This window comes from Manihot esculenta, chromosome 8 (genome assembly GCF_001659605.2).
Source record: "Manihot esculenta cultivar AM560-2 chromosome 8, M.esculenta_v8, whole genome shotgun sequence".
NCBI classification, from domain to species: Eukaryota; Viridiplantae; Streptophyta; class Magnoliopsida; order Malpighiales; family Euphorbiaceae; genus Manihot; species Manihot esculenta.
In genome coordinates this window covers 35,242,001-35,257,878 of record NC_035168.2, presented here as the reverse complement: position 1 = coordinate 35,257,878, position 15,878 = coordinate 35,242,001, and the positions used below count along the sequence as shown (strand labels likewise).

General features: G+C 33.2%; 3 protein-coding genes across 3 annotated transcripts; 1 reads left to right on the top strand and 2 right to left on the bottom strand.

Moving 5' to 3' along the window:
* Positions 1-1,308: 1,308 nt before the first annotated feature.
* On the bottom strand, positions 1,309-2,761 carry LOC122724447 (protein DEHYDRATION-INDUCED 19 homolog 6-like). The gene is made up of 3 exons (XM_043959408.1): positions 2,650-2,761; positions 2,104-2,404; positions 1,309-1,414 (listed from the first exon to the last, which is right to left on the bottom strand). Exons 1-3 carry the CDS (start codon positions 2,759-2,761, stop codon positions 1,309-1,311), a joined length of 519 nt encoding a protein of 172 aa, XP_043815343.1.
* A 780-nt stretch (positions 2,762-3,541) lies between these two features.
* Positions 3,542-7,270, top strand: LOC110621394. The gene is made up of 3 exons (XM_021765675.2): positions 3,542-5,489; positions 5,592-6,567; positions 6,820-7,270. Exons 1-3 carry the CDS (start codon positions 4,350-4,352, stop codon positions 7,071-7,073), a joined length of 2,370 nt encoding a protein of 789 aa, XP_021621367.1. The 5' UTR covers positions 3,542-4,349; the 3' UTR covers positions 7,074-7,270.
* A 943-nt stretch (positions 7,271-8,213) lies between these two features.
* On the bottom strand, positions 8,214-14,156 carry LOC110621395 (protein DEHYDRATION-INDUCED 19 homolog 3). The gene is made up of 5 exons (XM_021765676.2): positions 13,819-14,156; positions 12,488-12,630; positions 10,812-10,889; positions 9,965-10,215; positions 8,214-8,568 (listed from the first exon to the last, which is right to left on the bottom strand). The coding sequence occupies exons 1-5, from the start codon at positions 13,892-13,894 to the stop codon at positions 8,460-8,462; spliced, it is 657 nt and encodes a 218-aa protein (XP_021621368.1). The 5' UTR covers positions 13,895-14,156; the 3' UTR covers positions 8,214-8,459.
* Positions 14,157-15,878: the final 1,722 nt, after the last annotated feature.

Below are 15,878 nucleotides of genomic sequence, written 5' to 3'. Positions count from 1 at the left end.
GCAAGTACTTGAGTAGCAAGTTATCTTACTTTGTGAGCTAAGCTTTGATTTTCTGAGGTCAAAAGGACAAGCTGTTTCTACGTGTAATGGAGACAAAGACATGTACTTTTCTTTCTGGCTGGGGATTGTTGTGCCATTGATTAAAGGCAAGTACATTATCGTAGTGAAGAGTAATGAGGTGGTATTCAGTTATGTCAGAGAAGAAAAATTGGAAAAATTAGAACTTGCCCTTTTGATCCATTCATCTGACAATTGCTTCTATATCTATATTAAAGTGCTTGTTTGACATTACTGTTAAAATTATTATTGAAAAAACATACTATTTTAAAAATACTATTTAAAAAATATTAAAAATTATTTGATATAATTTAACATAAGAATATCAAAAACTGTTTTGTCCAATAATATTCAGAGCTTGTTTGGCATTGAATTTAGGAAAGTACTATTTTAGATGCCTTTGAAAAAAGTAGTTTAAAAAAAATATAGTTTAGAAAAAGGCTGTTTTGTTATTTTATAATTTTTTATGATTAAATTATTTTTTAATATTTTCTAAATAGTATTTAAAAAAATATATAAAAAGCCCTTAAAATGGTGTTTTGTTTTTTAAAGTGTATTTTCTTTTGGTTTCCAGACTCAATGTCAGGCTGCGCCGCGAGTCAACAATATGGGTAAAAACATTCAAGCGCTCAGGACTTCAAAAGCTCTGGCTGTCGGTGGAAACCCAGCTCTTTTATATTGAAATTGATTATCTACTGCACATAAATTCTTTTGTGGAACCTAATCTAAAAAAAATGAACCCAGTTCCATTCATCGAATAGGCTAGTACATCAATGGTTTCACAGATTTGAGAGGTCCAAGTCGCAGGCTGAGTCTACCAATTACCATGAGGGAATGGCACTGGCACTAAGCTCGCACCCCAATGCAAGTACTTTCGGCTTAAACTCGATTGCTGAACAGGAACAAGAACTCCATTCATATGGGATATTAAAATCCTCTGGTTCATATCCACAATAAAGCGAATGGGGTACTCTTGGAATCAATCAGGAAAAGCAAACTATCTCAGGACTTAAGAGAGGAGAATATAGAAAATTTTTCTTTACTTTTCTTTTAGTGATGACCTGAAATAGAGAATCGGTGCAGCTCCAACAACTGAATTTCACATGAAACATTGCTTAAACTCATTCCTACATCTTATTCAACACTCCTGCCTTCAATACATTGACAATGTGGCATACTCGATGCCAACCAACCATAGATTTGTTGAAAATTAGACTTTCATGATGCAGTGCCCAGCAGCATGAGTCCTCTTCATAAGATGTCATCAAGAATGGCAGACAACAACCAGCCCTTGAACAAATTCAGTCCTTTGGCCTTATCTTCCTGATCCTTAATTGATAGAGGCGACATCATATTTCTGTTCCAAAAAAAACCAAAAAAATTAGACATTGTTCATTTGGGTGAGACCCAAAAAGTTCTGAAAATAACTATATTATTCAAATTTCGACTGTAAGCAGGACCATAATATGCAATAAATGTAGAAAATTGATCAACTTCAAATAAAAGTGGAAATTAACCCTTTACAGTTCTGGATAGAGTAACAAAACAAGCTCAGCAGAGGGTCTCATAGCACGTTGAGAAATTTTATGGAAAAAGAGAAGGGGAAGGGAGGAAAAAGGAAGGAAAGATACTGCAGTTACTCTTATTTGATCAGAGGATGAAGAAAAAATGCAAGGGGAACCTTCTATTGTTTGGTTTTGGTGAAAAGAAAGGGGGAAAGAACCATGAAAGCTGCTAGAGAACAAACATAAGTAAAAACAAGGAAGTAAATATATATATATATATATATATATATATATATATATATATATATATATATATACATATATAAATCCCCCTAAAAAAAGGTTTTATTTGAGGGGAATGGAAGTTATTAAGTATCCTTCAACAGCTCCCCCTTTCTTCGCCTTAGTGCATATGATCATAAGCAGAAGAACTCATCCTTCTCTTGGACTCTATGACCATCAGCACTTCATAACATGGCAAATAGATCCTTGTGTAATAAATGCCCAAAATACTACATATAAGAAGAACTAGATAACATACCGCTCTAAAACATTCTCATTAAAGCTTTTCTTGGCTGAGCTTGTTTCATCTGAAAAAGAATGTTGAACACTTGCAAAATCATCAGCCATAGGCAAAATGAATGAAGACAACAAAGGATCAGGTGCTGTATTGAAGGAGGAAAATATACAGGAAGAACGCTCAAAGAGAGATTGTAGATTTCCTTCTCGGAGCTCTTTCCTCAATAAAGCAAGTGTAGAATAATGTCCACCTTTTTGTGATCTCTTCGTTTGCTGCATGTATGCAGTCGTTAAGGAAGTCGATGCATTAAGCCACACAAAGGCTGCATTTAACATGACATACAAATTAAACTATGTAATTGGGACAACAGGGTTTACTAAGAGACTTCCTAGATGAATAAAATAACCTATAATTATTGGAAACAGTAATGGTGAATCTCAATTAAAACATGGAGTTAAAATGAAAACCACAGCAAGACATAAGTATTTGCAAAGACATTTTCAAATTCCCAAATAGTTTATGTCTAGCATAGAGGATATTATGCCCAAAAGTAACTTAGTATGTTACCCAAAGAGGCTTTTTTAAGTATTGAGCTCGTAGGAATGTACTTGGCTTGTAAGAACGTGAATGCTAAAGACTCGTGTTGTTGCAGCATCTGCCATACATGCTTCAAATCCATTGCGTAGAATGAACTTATAAAAAGTGCAGAAACTCAAACCACCTTCAAACTTGAATAATGTCATCACCTACCAACTATGCCAATGGATATGTGAGAAGAAGCCTAGCTAAACCCATCAAAATGAGCAATAAGTTGCTCCAATTCATGGCAAAACGATAAAAGCAGGAGGAAACAACCCATAACATAGATAGATTTCGTTGAAGAAATTCTTCCAGGCCCATAACATAAAGCCCAAGCTTACAACCCAAACCCAAAAAGCCCAAGAACAGTAACCCTAACACCATTCAGAGGCTGGGCTGGAAAAGGATTGGCCTTTCTTTGCTGGATAAAGTGGTAGAAACTGAAGGGCCGAGCCCTAAGAATACTCTCCATAGAGAAGAAAGCATAGTCTATACCTAAAAAACTTGGAGATAGAATGAGGAAAAATAGAAATTTAAAAAAAATTTAAAAAATCGTCACATTGGGATATTATGAAATTTGATACTTATATGGCGCACGCAACTTCGTGATCTGATCGGTGCATTTATTATCAAATGACCAAAATGCCCTTCGAGATATTCCACATTTCCACTGTCTTTTTATCCTTTTTTTGGATTTAACTGTAATTTCAAATGCGAGTGCTAATGATCACGGTGAAGTCAACCGTAAAAATTCGGCTAGAAAATAAAAATATATAAATAAAATTGATTTTATTTGAAATAAAAAAATAAAAAATAGGAATGAATAAAAATTAAAAATTAAAAAACGACAACGGCATCAAGAAACGCAACCACCGAAACGAAAAGAATAAAAGTAGTTTCTATATTTCGCTAAACATTTTCTGTATTTTCAACTCGTTCCTTCCTCCTCTCAGGTACCAAATCCCAGCCCTTCCATTCCCTCTCTCTATTCTCTCCGTAGATTCTCTCCCTCTCTCTCTCTCTCTAGCTCGGTTTATACGTATTTGTATAATTTTTGAGATTTGTATCGAAACAATTGATTCCGGTTTTCTTCAATTTTCTTTTTTTTTTTTTTGATTTTTTTTTGGGCGTTGGTGGATTTAAATAATTGATTTTATCGTCATAGCATGTTTATATATGTTTCTCCTTCTTGAAGCAAAATAATATAGCTCCTCGTCAAAGGAAGCTAAAAATGGTGATTTTTTAAGTAAATTTTTGTTTTAAAATTTTTTCTTGGTTAATTTAAAGTATTTTATTTCTTTTTGATACATAGGAAATCAATTAAGAGCAGTTTTAACATGGCCAATTTTGAGTATCTTGAATTTTGTGATCTGGGTCATTCTTGTTTTTGATTTTTTGTCGGTTGTTTTTGGATTTCTGTGTTATCACAGATCGGTTACGAGAAATAATTGGTAAATAGGGACAATTTCTTTGCGAGATTTCTGTGTATTAATCTTATAACCTCATTTGAGTAGAACCTAAGCAAGAAATAAAGTAAAACAAATTCGATTATCTGGGGATTTGCTTCGATGCGATTTGATTTGGTATAGCTGTGTGAATTAATAATTTTTATGATGGTATTTATTGGGTTAAAACTTGGGGCTTAATATTTGGGTTCCTGGTCCTGTCTTTTGTTGTGTGCAAAATAGATGGGAAGAGGAGGGAAGGTGAATCATAAGAGAAATTTTAAAAATAGGGCTAGGTCTAAAGATAAGGGGTCTGATGATTCAGATGAGGATTATGTGGTTGAAGTTGAGGAAAATGCAACTGATGGGGATTCAGGGGATTCAGGGAATTCTATAGATGATTATGCATCAGAAGAGAGTTTTGCTAGTTTTGTAGAAGAGGAAGAAGAGGAAAAGGAGTTTAGGGTTGGATCCAAAAATAGCAAGGGTTCACAACCAAATGGGAATACTGGGTGTAAAACTTCACGGAAAAGAAAAAGGTTATCTTATGAGGAGGAAGATGAGGATTATGTTCATGAGGAGGAAGATGACGATGAAGATGATGATGAATTCACGCCAGATGAAGATGATGATTTTCTGGATGAGGATGAAGAATTGACAGCAAAAAAGAAGAGTAATAACATGAGAGTGGGCAAGAGGAGGATTGAGAAAAGGGGCTCCAGGCGTGGTCCAAAGAAACAGCGGAAATCTAGGGTCTCAAAGAAACCTTCAGTAAAGAAGGGAACAAAGAAGCGTAGGTTAAGAAAGAAAGAAAGGTGTGAATATGATGATGAATATGATGTTGATTTTGTAGATGATAGTGCAATTGTAAAAGAAAAGAGCAGTGAAAATTCAAATGTGAGGAAGAGGAGAAATACCATGTATTCGGATTCAGATTTTATGCCTTCTGGATCATCTGATTATGAGTTTACGATCTCGGAGGAAGAGAGAGAGCAGGTAAGAGAAGCCAGTAAATTGTATGGAGAACTAAAGACTAGTTTGAGGGGTTCGTCATCTATAAAGAAACTTCAGGAGATTGGGGATTTGTGTGAACAAGGAAAATCCATTGCCAGAAAAGGCAAGGAGAAGGTAAAGGAAGTAAGAACAGAGGTAGGAAAGCAGGTATGCGGAATTTGCCTCTCAGAAGAGGATAAAAGAAGATTAAGGGGGACACTGAACTGTTGTGATCACTATTTCTGCTTCACTTGCATCATGGAGTGGTCAAAGGTAGAGTCGCGATGCCCTTTGTGCAAACAAAGGTTTACGACAATAACAAAGAACGGAAGAACAGCTGTGGGGGTTGATCTGAGAAATATGGTAGTGGAAGTACCCAAACGTGATCAGGTTTATCTTATTTCTTTCTATTTATTGCTTACAGTTATTATTTTCATTTTGTTTTTTCTTTTTCTTATTTTCTTTTCTGGATTGTATTATTGTGTCATATAGGTCTATCAACCATCAGAGGAAGAAATAAGGAACTTTATTGATCCATATGAGAATGTGATTTGTACTGAATGCCATGAAGGTGGGGATGATGGCCTCATGTTACTGTGTGATCTCTGTGATTCACCTGCACATACCTATTGTGTTGGCCTTGGGCGGCAAGTACCTGAAGGCAATTGGTATTGTGATGGCTGTCGACCTGTTGCTCTTGGATCCTCAAGCTCCCAAACTCAGGAACTTTTGCCTAATCAAAGGACTACAAGCAACACATTTAATGGGTCATCTCCTGTTTCAAATAATGGAGACGGTTTAGACTGCAGTTTAGAGCTGTCACCTTGTTTAGCATTCTCTCAAGTAGTTGGAAATCTGTCATCTCCCAGATTTTCCTCTGGAGATGTTCAGGCAGCTTCTCCAGTATCTGGAGCTGGGGCGCCAACTCTGTCAATGAGACGTCATATACACCGCCGTATACAAAATATCCTTTCTGTTAGCAGAATGTATAACATAGCTAACAGAGCCGATGGCATTTCAGCTGCCAACTTGCATAGTGACTCTTCAATGACTCAAACTGATCAATGTAGGGAAACCTCTATTCAAAATTCAAGGACACAAGAAATGGGATCATTGCAACGTGCATCCCATGACGTGAGATTGCAAGACCAACCCTCTTCTTCATTGCAAAATGGAGATCATTTTGCTATTAGATCAAGCCAATTGAGAACACAGGCAGTTGATGATCCAACTGTTACAACTACGGAGAGGTCTGTCAATTTAACATTATGGCCTGAACTCACTGGGATGAACTCTGTATCTGGCCATGAGCAGTTCCATCAGTGCAACAGCAGACCAGGCATTGTATCTGAAGTTAATCCGGTACCTCATAAAGCTAGAGAAGAATGTCAATTCTATGTGGTAAAGGAACAATTGCAGTCAATGGTTAAAAGCCACTTGAGAAGCTTGTCTCAAGGCGTTGAATTAGGTATCTGCAACCTGAAACTTTTTGTCAACTATGTGATTCTATGTGATTTCTACTTCCTTATCTTGTACTTCTCCCTATGAATGAAGCTATGAGAATTCAAACAAATTAATTTTGGATTGGTTTTGCACACATTCTTGAGAAGTTTCATGAAATCTTTGTTGTTAGTAGCCCTTCTGTTCAGATGCATTGTGGGAGGTGTGCTACTTGCTATGTGGCGGGAATGCTGAAATTGCCTTATTTCTTACTGTGCAGGCCATGATACTTTCAAGGAAATTGCAAGGAGTTCTACGCATACCATCTTAGCTGGTTGTGGTCTTGAGCACAAGAGGAGTGAAGTCCAATTTATGCCCCTGCCATCAATTTGCACCCATGTTGAGAGGGTGGCTGCTGGACAGACAAGTATAATGAAAGGTTTATGCTCATCTTGTTTTGATTCTTTTGTAAGGGATGTAGTGAAGAGGATCATGGACACAAGACTGCCTCAGTGGTTGAGTTTACGTCTTTAGTCTTTGACCCGCTAGTTTTTTTCCCCCTTTTTGTTTAACTCTCTTTTTCTGTTAGGATTTTAGCGCGATCATTTATCGTCAATTTGTTGATAGATATCATATAATTCACCGACATTGAGCATTGAAGGGCTCTATTCTTATTTGATAACGATGCTAATTATTAAAGACGAATTCATAATGTTTTTATTATCGAGTCCCTTTCTTTCTCCTTTTTCCCACTCTCTAGTGCAACGTGTCTTTAGATGAAAGGTGGAAGTGGGTTTCAGTTTTGTGCTTGGTTTATGACAGAGATGTCACCAGCAGTTCATTGCTCCCCTATCCCACGTTCATATGGGATTTATGAGATCATTTTGTACTTTATTCCATTTGAATATGATAGAAAAGGGCATTGCATCGGTTAGAATTTGATAGCGAATCCTACAAGTTCACATTTTTGTCTATTCAAGTTGTCCCACTTCCAGAGAGCTAGGCTTTGATTTGCTGAAGTAAAAAAGATGGATGTTTGTACATGTAATAGAGACAAAAACATGCACTTCTCATTCTGGCTGGGCATTGTTTTGGGGTTGAGAAAAAGCGAACAAATATTCCAATTGGTCATGATAAAGGAAATCTAATATCTATTCTTTCCTCTAAAAGGTGAATAACGGTGGTTGTCAGTTATGTCAGAGAGGGAAGAGTTGGAATATTTACAAGTTACTTGGCCCATTGACCCACTCGTCTGACATCTGCTTCCATATCTGTGATCTACTGGGGGCTCCTCTGCTATTGCGCAACAATGTGGGCAAAAAGATTCAAGCGCTCAGGACTTGAACCATAATTGAGGACTGAAAAGCAACAAAGGATTTTTTTATATATATATATTTTTGGATACTTTATTATAATGAAGGAAAAATAAAATTATCTCAATACAATTGTTTAATTGTAATGCATTTTGATTTTATGATATGTAATTTTAATATAAATGATATGCACCTATTTCAATTTCATGGAGAGAAATGTTTCAGATTAATGAAGTTTCCTCTTCTCTTTACTAGTTATCCAAACAAAAGAAAGGTTGGAAGTTCAATTTTTCTTCTTCCTTTTCTCTTCTCTCCATTCACTCAGGAAAAGCAAAGCAATTTTAGGATTTAGAGAGGAAAATATAGGAAAATAAAATATTATTATTATTATTCTTTTCTTTTAATGATGAACTGAAAAAGAGAATTACTGCAGATCCAACAACTAAATTTCACATGAAACATAGGTTATACTCATTCCTATATCTTATTCAACACTCCTGCCTTCAATACATTGACAATTTGGCAAACTCACTTCAAACCAACCATAGATTGTAGGGCTTTTTGTTGAAATTGGCTTTCATGATGCAGCGGCCAGTATGACTTCTCTTCATAAGATGTCATCAAGAATGGCAGACAACAATAGCCCTTGAACAAACTCACTCCTCTTGGCCTTCTCTTCCTGATCCTTAATTGACAGGGGCGACGACATCATATTTCTGTTGCAAAAACCAAAATATTAGACATTATTCATTTGGATGAGACCCAAAAAGTTCTGAAAATAACTATATTATTCAAATTTCAATCATAAGTAGAACCAAAGTATGCAATAAATGTAGATAATTGATCCACTTCAAACAAAAATGGAAATTAACCATTTGTAGGCCTTGTTTGGTTCAAAATTTAGAAAGTACATTTTCCAGGAAGAACATTCTTATAAAAGAATGAATTTGAATAGCCTCCAAAAAACTCCCTCTTTACGACATAAGCAATACTCATCCTTCTCTTAGACTCTATGACCATCAGCATCATTAGTTATTTGAGAAAGGAAGAAGTCATCCTTCTCTTAGACTCTACGACTAGCATCTTTATTTATTTGAGAAAGCATCTCAGCTGTGGCATCCCTTCAGATCATGCTTATCTTATATTTTCACATAAACCTTTTATGTTCCGTAACAAAATGAATGGGTATGTAGTAGAGAGTAGGCAAACTTAGGGCTACATCCCTCAAATGACCAGATAAACAAAATATTCATCTGATCTGATGAAGCAGCAACTCTTAAATAGATTCTTGTGTATAAATGCCCACAATTCTTAATCAATGAGAAATGGTATAGTAATCAGAGGCTATAATGACATTTAAAAGATCAGGAGTTTAGGGCAGATTTTGTAGGAAAGGGTATCCGTCCATCGTCCACAAACAGTCAGGTACTTGTGTCACTTCTAGTCCACCTCAAACTCTCCCATCAACCCTCTCACTCAAAGCCAAGGAAATGCATCCTTCACAATTTTGTCCTCTCATTCATTAATGGAGCAAATAATTATCCCTCTCAATGGTATCTTATAACATCAAATTAAACAATATGAATTGTGCATCATAACACCCTTAGTCCATGTATCAAAGAAAAAAGGGTTTACAAGTAGGATACTGCAGTTTGAGTTCCAATAACCAGTACCTAGAAGTTGTGTCTGATATCAGTCAGCAAAGAACGTCCAAACACCCTAACACTGTCAATATCTGTTGACTAGACACTATTTTCTTCCTTGCCAAGTCAGCAGCCATTAACAATATAAGAGTGTTTGATCATCTTTGCTAACAGACTAAACCAAAGGGTACTGGTTTTGTAAAAAACCCAAACCACATGATTTGCCATGAAGATGCTCAAACCAAAGGGTATTGGTTTTGTATTTTCTTTGAGTAAAAAAATCATCAAGTAGGCCCTTTATAGTAATTCATGGCATGAGTTCTGATGGCGATTATTTTTCTCTATGATATTGCAACTAAATACTATACCAATTGGGGATTATTATTAGTGTATATGTATTCTAACATGTGATTAACAGGCCAAGTAAAATGTATAGGAACGTATATGGAAGAAAAACTAGATAACATACCCCTTTAAAACATTGTCATCTAAGCTTTTCTTGGCTGAGCTTGTTTCATCTGAAAAGGAAGGTTGCGCACTTGCAAAATCATCAGCCATAGGCAAAATGAATGAAGACAACAAGGGATCAGGCGCTGCATTGGATGAGGAAAATATACAGGAAGAACCCCCAAAAAGAGATTGTAGGTTTCCTTCTCGGAGCTCTTTCCTCAATAAAGCAAGTGTAGAATGATATCCACCTTTTCGTGATTTCCTTTTACGCTGCATGCAGGTGCTAAGGAAGTCAATTCATTAAGCCACATAATAACCATACTTTAACATGTCATACAAACTAAACTATGTAATCGTGACAACAGGGATTACTAAGACTTCCTTGATGAATAAAATAACCTACAATTATTGGAAACAGTGATGGTAGTGGTACACCTTCTTTTAAAACATGGAGATAAAATGTAAATCATGGCAAGAAATCAGTATTCTCAAAGAAGTTTTCAAATTCCCAAATAATTTATGCTGCTTTTAGAACAAAAGCATCAGAAATAATCTTAGCAATCTCCAGTACTCCAAACAGAAAGCAATCAAGATAACAACCTTGGTTCACACGTTTCAAGATTTCCTACCAGGTTTGTTGAGAAATACTCACAAGTAAAAATGGAAATAAGTAAATTCCAGACAGAGAAAAATAGGAGAACTTTAATTTGCTAAATACTCCTGATGCACACAAATCAAAACATCATAAATTGTTATTTGTAAGCCAGCAAACCATCAAATTTGTTCACTAAAAATTATCAAATAGTCCTCATGATAGATGAACATACTTTGGAGAGAAAACAATCTCTACTTAATAAAAAAGATACCTTGAATATATTCCCATGTTGTAAGGTTATGTGCGCAACCATATCAACCCCTACCCTCATTGCACAAACTGGACACACCTGTAATAAACAGCACACATCATAAGCAAAGTTAACCTTCAAATAAATCTCATCATAAAAAAGAAACACACATTCATCCATTATTATATAACAAACAAAAAATCTCTTTCCTAAAAATACAAAACCTATTAAAGGAACTCATAGATGCTAGGAACTTCTAATTTTTCAGAGAACAAGAAAAGGAAAGCCAGTACAATTGTTTATCCAACAACAATATTTGCCACAGCAAGGCTGGAAAGTGGAATCACAGCATCAACTTATAGCAAAGTCCTTAGCTGGGTCATCACACCCCATTTTATCAATCAGTATTTCAATCACATCCATCAGGAGACATATAACTGTATATGACACAAATAATGCTTTCCTCAATCATCAAATAGAAGAAACTAAGGCTAGCTGAACACTATCGTCATGGCCAGAATGCATATTTAGTCCAGCTCAACTTCACAAAACTTGAAGGCCAGATATGCACATGAATCCCTCTGCCACTCCACTTGTCAAAATTGAAGGCTATCAAAATCAGGTTGTGTTAAGCTTGTAAAAATTTTGTATGAGACTGGAATCATTTACTTAAGGTAAATTACTAGTTAGTCTCTGAATTATGGTACATTCACAGCTTGGTCCTCATAAATACCACCGAAGCCACAGACCCTTTTGTAGAATTAGAGGTCTCAGTAAGTGATGACTAATGAAGACAAGCTTCCACGAGTATGTGACAATGCAGAGGGGTGGCGGATGGCACATCCTATGGAGAATATATGGACGAGCAAGAATACTTGGGAAACAACAGGTCCATGGATACTAACCAACAACATTGAGAATATTCTACATCTTCATGGGTACCCAATTTAACCAATTCAACTGATCACTGGACTTCAAGACCCAACACATGAGAGGAGGATGAGAAGAACCCATCAGGATTTCTAAATCATGCAGAATTTGAAACAGGCTGTAGCATGAAGAAGCAATGAGGTGATTCAGTGGGCAGAAGACTGTTCACAGAAAAATTCTGCTAATCCTCCTGAATTTTTTTAACACCCTTGTTGATATCTCCAGTTCTCCACTGAAATCAACAACAAAGACTCTTGATTTGGACCTTGCCATATTTGGACAGAATAGAATCTGAAGCATCCTTAAGCTTATCAGGATTTGACCAAACACACAGGATTAAGACACACTGAAAAGCTAAACTCTTACTAACATCATTAGTAGGTTCAGTTATGAAAGCCAACTATCCAAATTCAATACCATAAGAGAAAGAAAATGTTAGTTTTCATGATTCTATTCATTGCTTCAATAGCATCAAATTGCTTTGTGGGGGGTGAGAGGGGAGTATTTTGGGTATGAAAAGAATATTAGATCTCCTCTGACCTGTTCATATATCCATCGACTAACAAAAAATATCACTTAAAATGGATTACGGGGCCAAATAGTAGACTTCATCAAAAGGAAGCAACCAAATTATGTACTTCTAAATTATGACCATGAAGTAGCATTCTGAACCATGCAATTCCTGAACAAATCTCATTCACAAAAGTAAAAGGAATGTTCTAATCTAACAATTAAAAATATATGTAATTGCCATTGAAAGAAGATACCCCATTCTTTGCCTCCATGGGATGCTCATCGTCAATATGACAGCACAACCCAACAATATCAAAATATTCTGAGCAGAATGGGCAAGGAAACTCCTCCCTTATATCATCATCTCCATCAATTTCTTCAAAACCTATAAACATATCTGTAATTGGAAGAATAATACAATTAGTTCCAGTTAAAGAGGAAGCATCCAGAATCACCTCCAAAAATTTTATGCTTATTAAGCAGGCAAAGTAGACCAAAACAAATTTATAGAACCATATATTTAATACCCAATGCTCGCTTAAAAGTTCTTTTTCCCCTTCCTCTCTCTGTCTCTTCTCCGTAAAAGTGCCTTTTACTTTTTTAACTTTTCCATAAATAGGTCATAGAAAGATTTTCAAGCTTCATAAATTTAGCAAGCTCAGCTGAGCAGAAGTATATATATTTATAACATCTAAAACATATCATTCAAAGCTGATCCATCCAAAGCTTTAACTACTTTCTTTACTCATACCTCAAAATTCAAAATAGAAAAGACGCCACAAGCCAAAATCATTCTTATATTCCGTTGAAACAAAATTAAATCTTTTGGATAAAATCTAAACCTTACTTCTTCACTCAGCCCAAAAAAATATGGTACTGATCTTAGTTAAAAGGAGTTCTTAGCTTATTAAGAGTCAAGAACCCAACAACAGATGCCTATCAACATCAATATCCAAAATGAAATTTATTTTCATTTTGCTATAATGAATAATAACTTCTTTTCCCAGAAAGCGGAAGCAAAATTTTCTTAAAAGCTCTTCTCTCCCCCTAGTACAAAAACAACCTTTGAGCTTCAACTTTCGTGTCAGAAACAATCAAGTTGAGTGATGCAAATGCCTTTCTGCGATAGTAACAATTAAAATCAAACCAGGAAAAACAAAAAGCACCGCCCAGAATCCCTATTTTCTTTTATCATATATTCGTGACGGACCTAAGAGGCCCTTCCAAATTTTAATTAAATACGAATTTGCTCTTAATAGACCTAGATTTTTATGTAAATTTAAAATAATAAATTGTTAAGTGTATACTCTGGCATCTAAGAGTTAACACTGCGTCTGTCACTGTATATGGTCATTTTCTCATCAACCCACCAAAATTAAAAACCCAACATTAAGAACAATGAAAAAAAAAACACCAATGAAGCATAGAAAAGCAAAAGAATGAGTAATGGGATTGATATCTCCAAGCTAATACTAGAAAAAAAAAAAATCAAACATTCAACACTATGATTCATTTTCATTACCCTTTACATATTCCGAGAACCCAAACAAACAAGAAGAAAGAAACTATCCTCTAAAAAGCTCACCAGATCGCGATTGGAGGACTGATTGGTATCGCTTAGAGGCCGAAGAGAGACGAGCGCTCCAAGAATCAGCATCCATAGCTCCCTTTTTAAAGAATTACAACAAGAGCTCTAAAATCCCAACTGAAACCGGAAAACAGTGACTATTGGGGAATTTGATCGATTGATAAGGCTATAGTCTTGAATATATTAAGTAAATGAGATACTGAAAAAGAAAATTGTGAAATTGATAAGGTCGGTTCAGGAGAGGAGCTGACGAGCTATATCCTTTTGTGCCTCTTTCTCTCTCCTCCTCTCGTGGGATGAATTTCACGCAAAAAGGGAAAGGGAAAGGGAAAGGGATTGTTTTTTGAGCTTTGCTCTTCCTCTTATATTTTATTCTGTTATAATTACTATCCTGCCCTTATATTTTATCAGCCTAATTAAAATATCTCATTATTTTAAAAAAATTATTATTTAATTTCTAAATATTATAATTATTAATAAATTAATCCTATATTTCTCAAAACTTATTAAAATATTTTTAATTTTTATCTCCATCAAAAATATTTTTTACATTTATTTTTACATAGTAGATTACCTTTTCTTTCTCCTTTTCCTCCTCTCCTTCTTCCATTTTAATTACTATTCTTCTTCATTTCTTTTTCATTTTTCTCCTTTTTCTCTTTCTTCTTTTTTTATTTTAATTCATTTTTCTTAAACTTTCTCTTTTTTCTTTTTCAATTTTAATTATTTTTTTAAATTTTAATTCTTCTTCTTGTTTTTTTCTTTTAAACGCCTCTCTTCTTCAATTTTTAGAAGAAAAAGAAAAAAAATATAAAAATATTTTAATAAATTTTTAAAAATATAAAAATCGAACAATACTAAAAAATTAAATAAAAGACAAAATTTAAATTTAAATTTTTTTTTTATTATTCATGAAAAATAAAATATAATGACTATTTTATTAACTATTAATAAATTTTTAAAAATAAAAAAATTAATTTATTAATAATAGTAATATTTAATAATTAAATAATAAATTTTTCAAAAAAATTATTTAATATTTAATATGTTAAAATTCAGTAATTAATTATTTTATTTATTAAAATATTTTTAACATTTTAAAAAATTTATTAATTAATAATTTTATTAATTTTAACCGTTAAATATTATAAAAAAATTTAAAATATTTTAAATATAAAAAAATTAATTAATAGATTTTTTTAAAAAATTTAATAAATAAATTAATAAATTTTTTAAAATTATAAAAATTAAATAGTAAATATTTACAATTAAAATCAACGAAAGACTAATGAGTAAATTTTTAAAATAAAAATAATTTATAAAATTAAAGATAGAAAAAGGGTATTTGGGTGTACGGATTGCTATAAAAATAGTATTTGGGCGTACAGATTTATTTATTAGAAAAATTATTATTAAATTTTTAAATTTTAAAAATTTATTAATTTATTTCAATATTAAATCACTCGAATAAATATAATTATATTTTATAAAATTAAAATTATTTAATAATTTATTGAAAAAATTAATTCATTAATTTTAATGTTAATTAAAGAAATTAAATAGTATAAATATTAAAATTAATAAATACTAAATAATACATATAATTAAAATTATATAAACTAAATAATATAAAAAAATAAAAAATTTAATTTTATAAATTATAAAGACATTTTATTAGATAAATTTTAAATAAGAATAAATTAATATAAAAATTGAATAATTTAATTAAATATTTTTTAATTACGGATAAATTATTTTTTTTCGCATATTTTAAAAATTAATTAGTATAATTAAAAGTAAATGAATTCTAGTTTTTTTTATACGACTGACACCACTAAATTATTATTTTTTAATTTTTAATCACTATTAAATAAAGCTAGACATTAATAAGCTAATAAATAAACTAACGTCTTAATAAAAAGTCATCTGTAATATAAAAAGATAAAAAGGAAAAATAAATTATCTATCGAAACAATTAAAATATTTTATAATTTTGTTAAGTATTTAAAAAACTTAAAATTAAATTATTTTAGTAATAATTTTATAATTAATTTTTA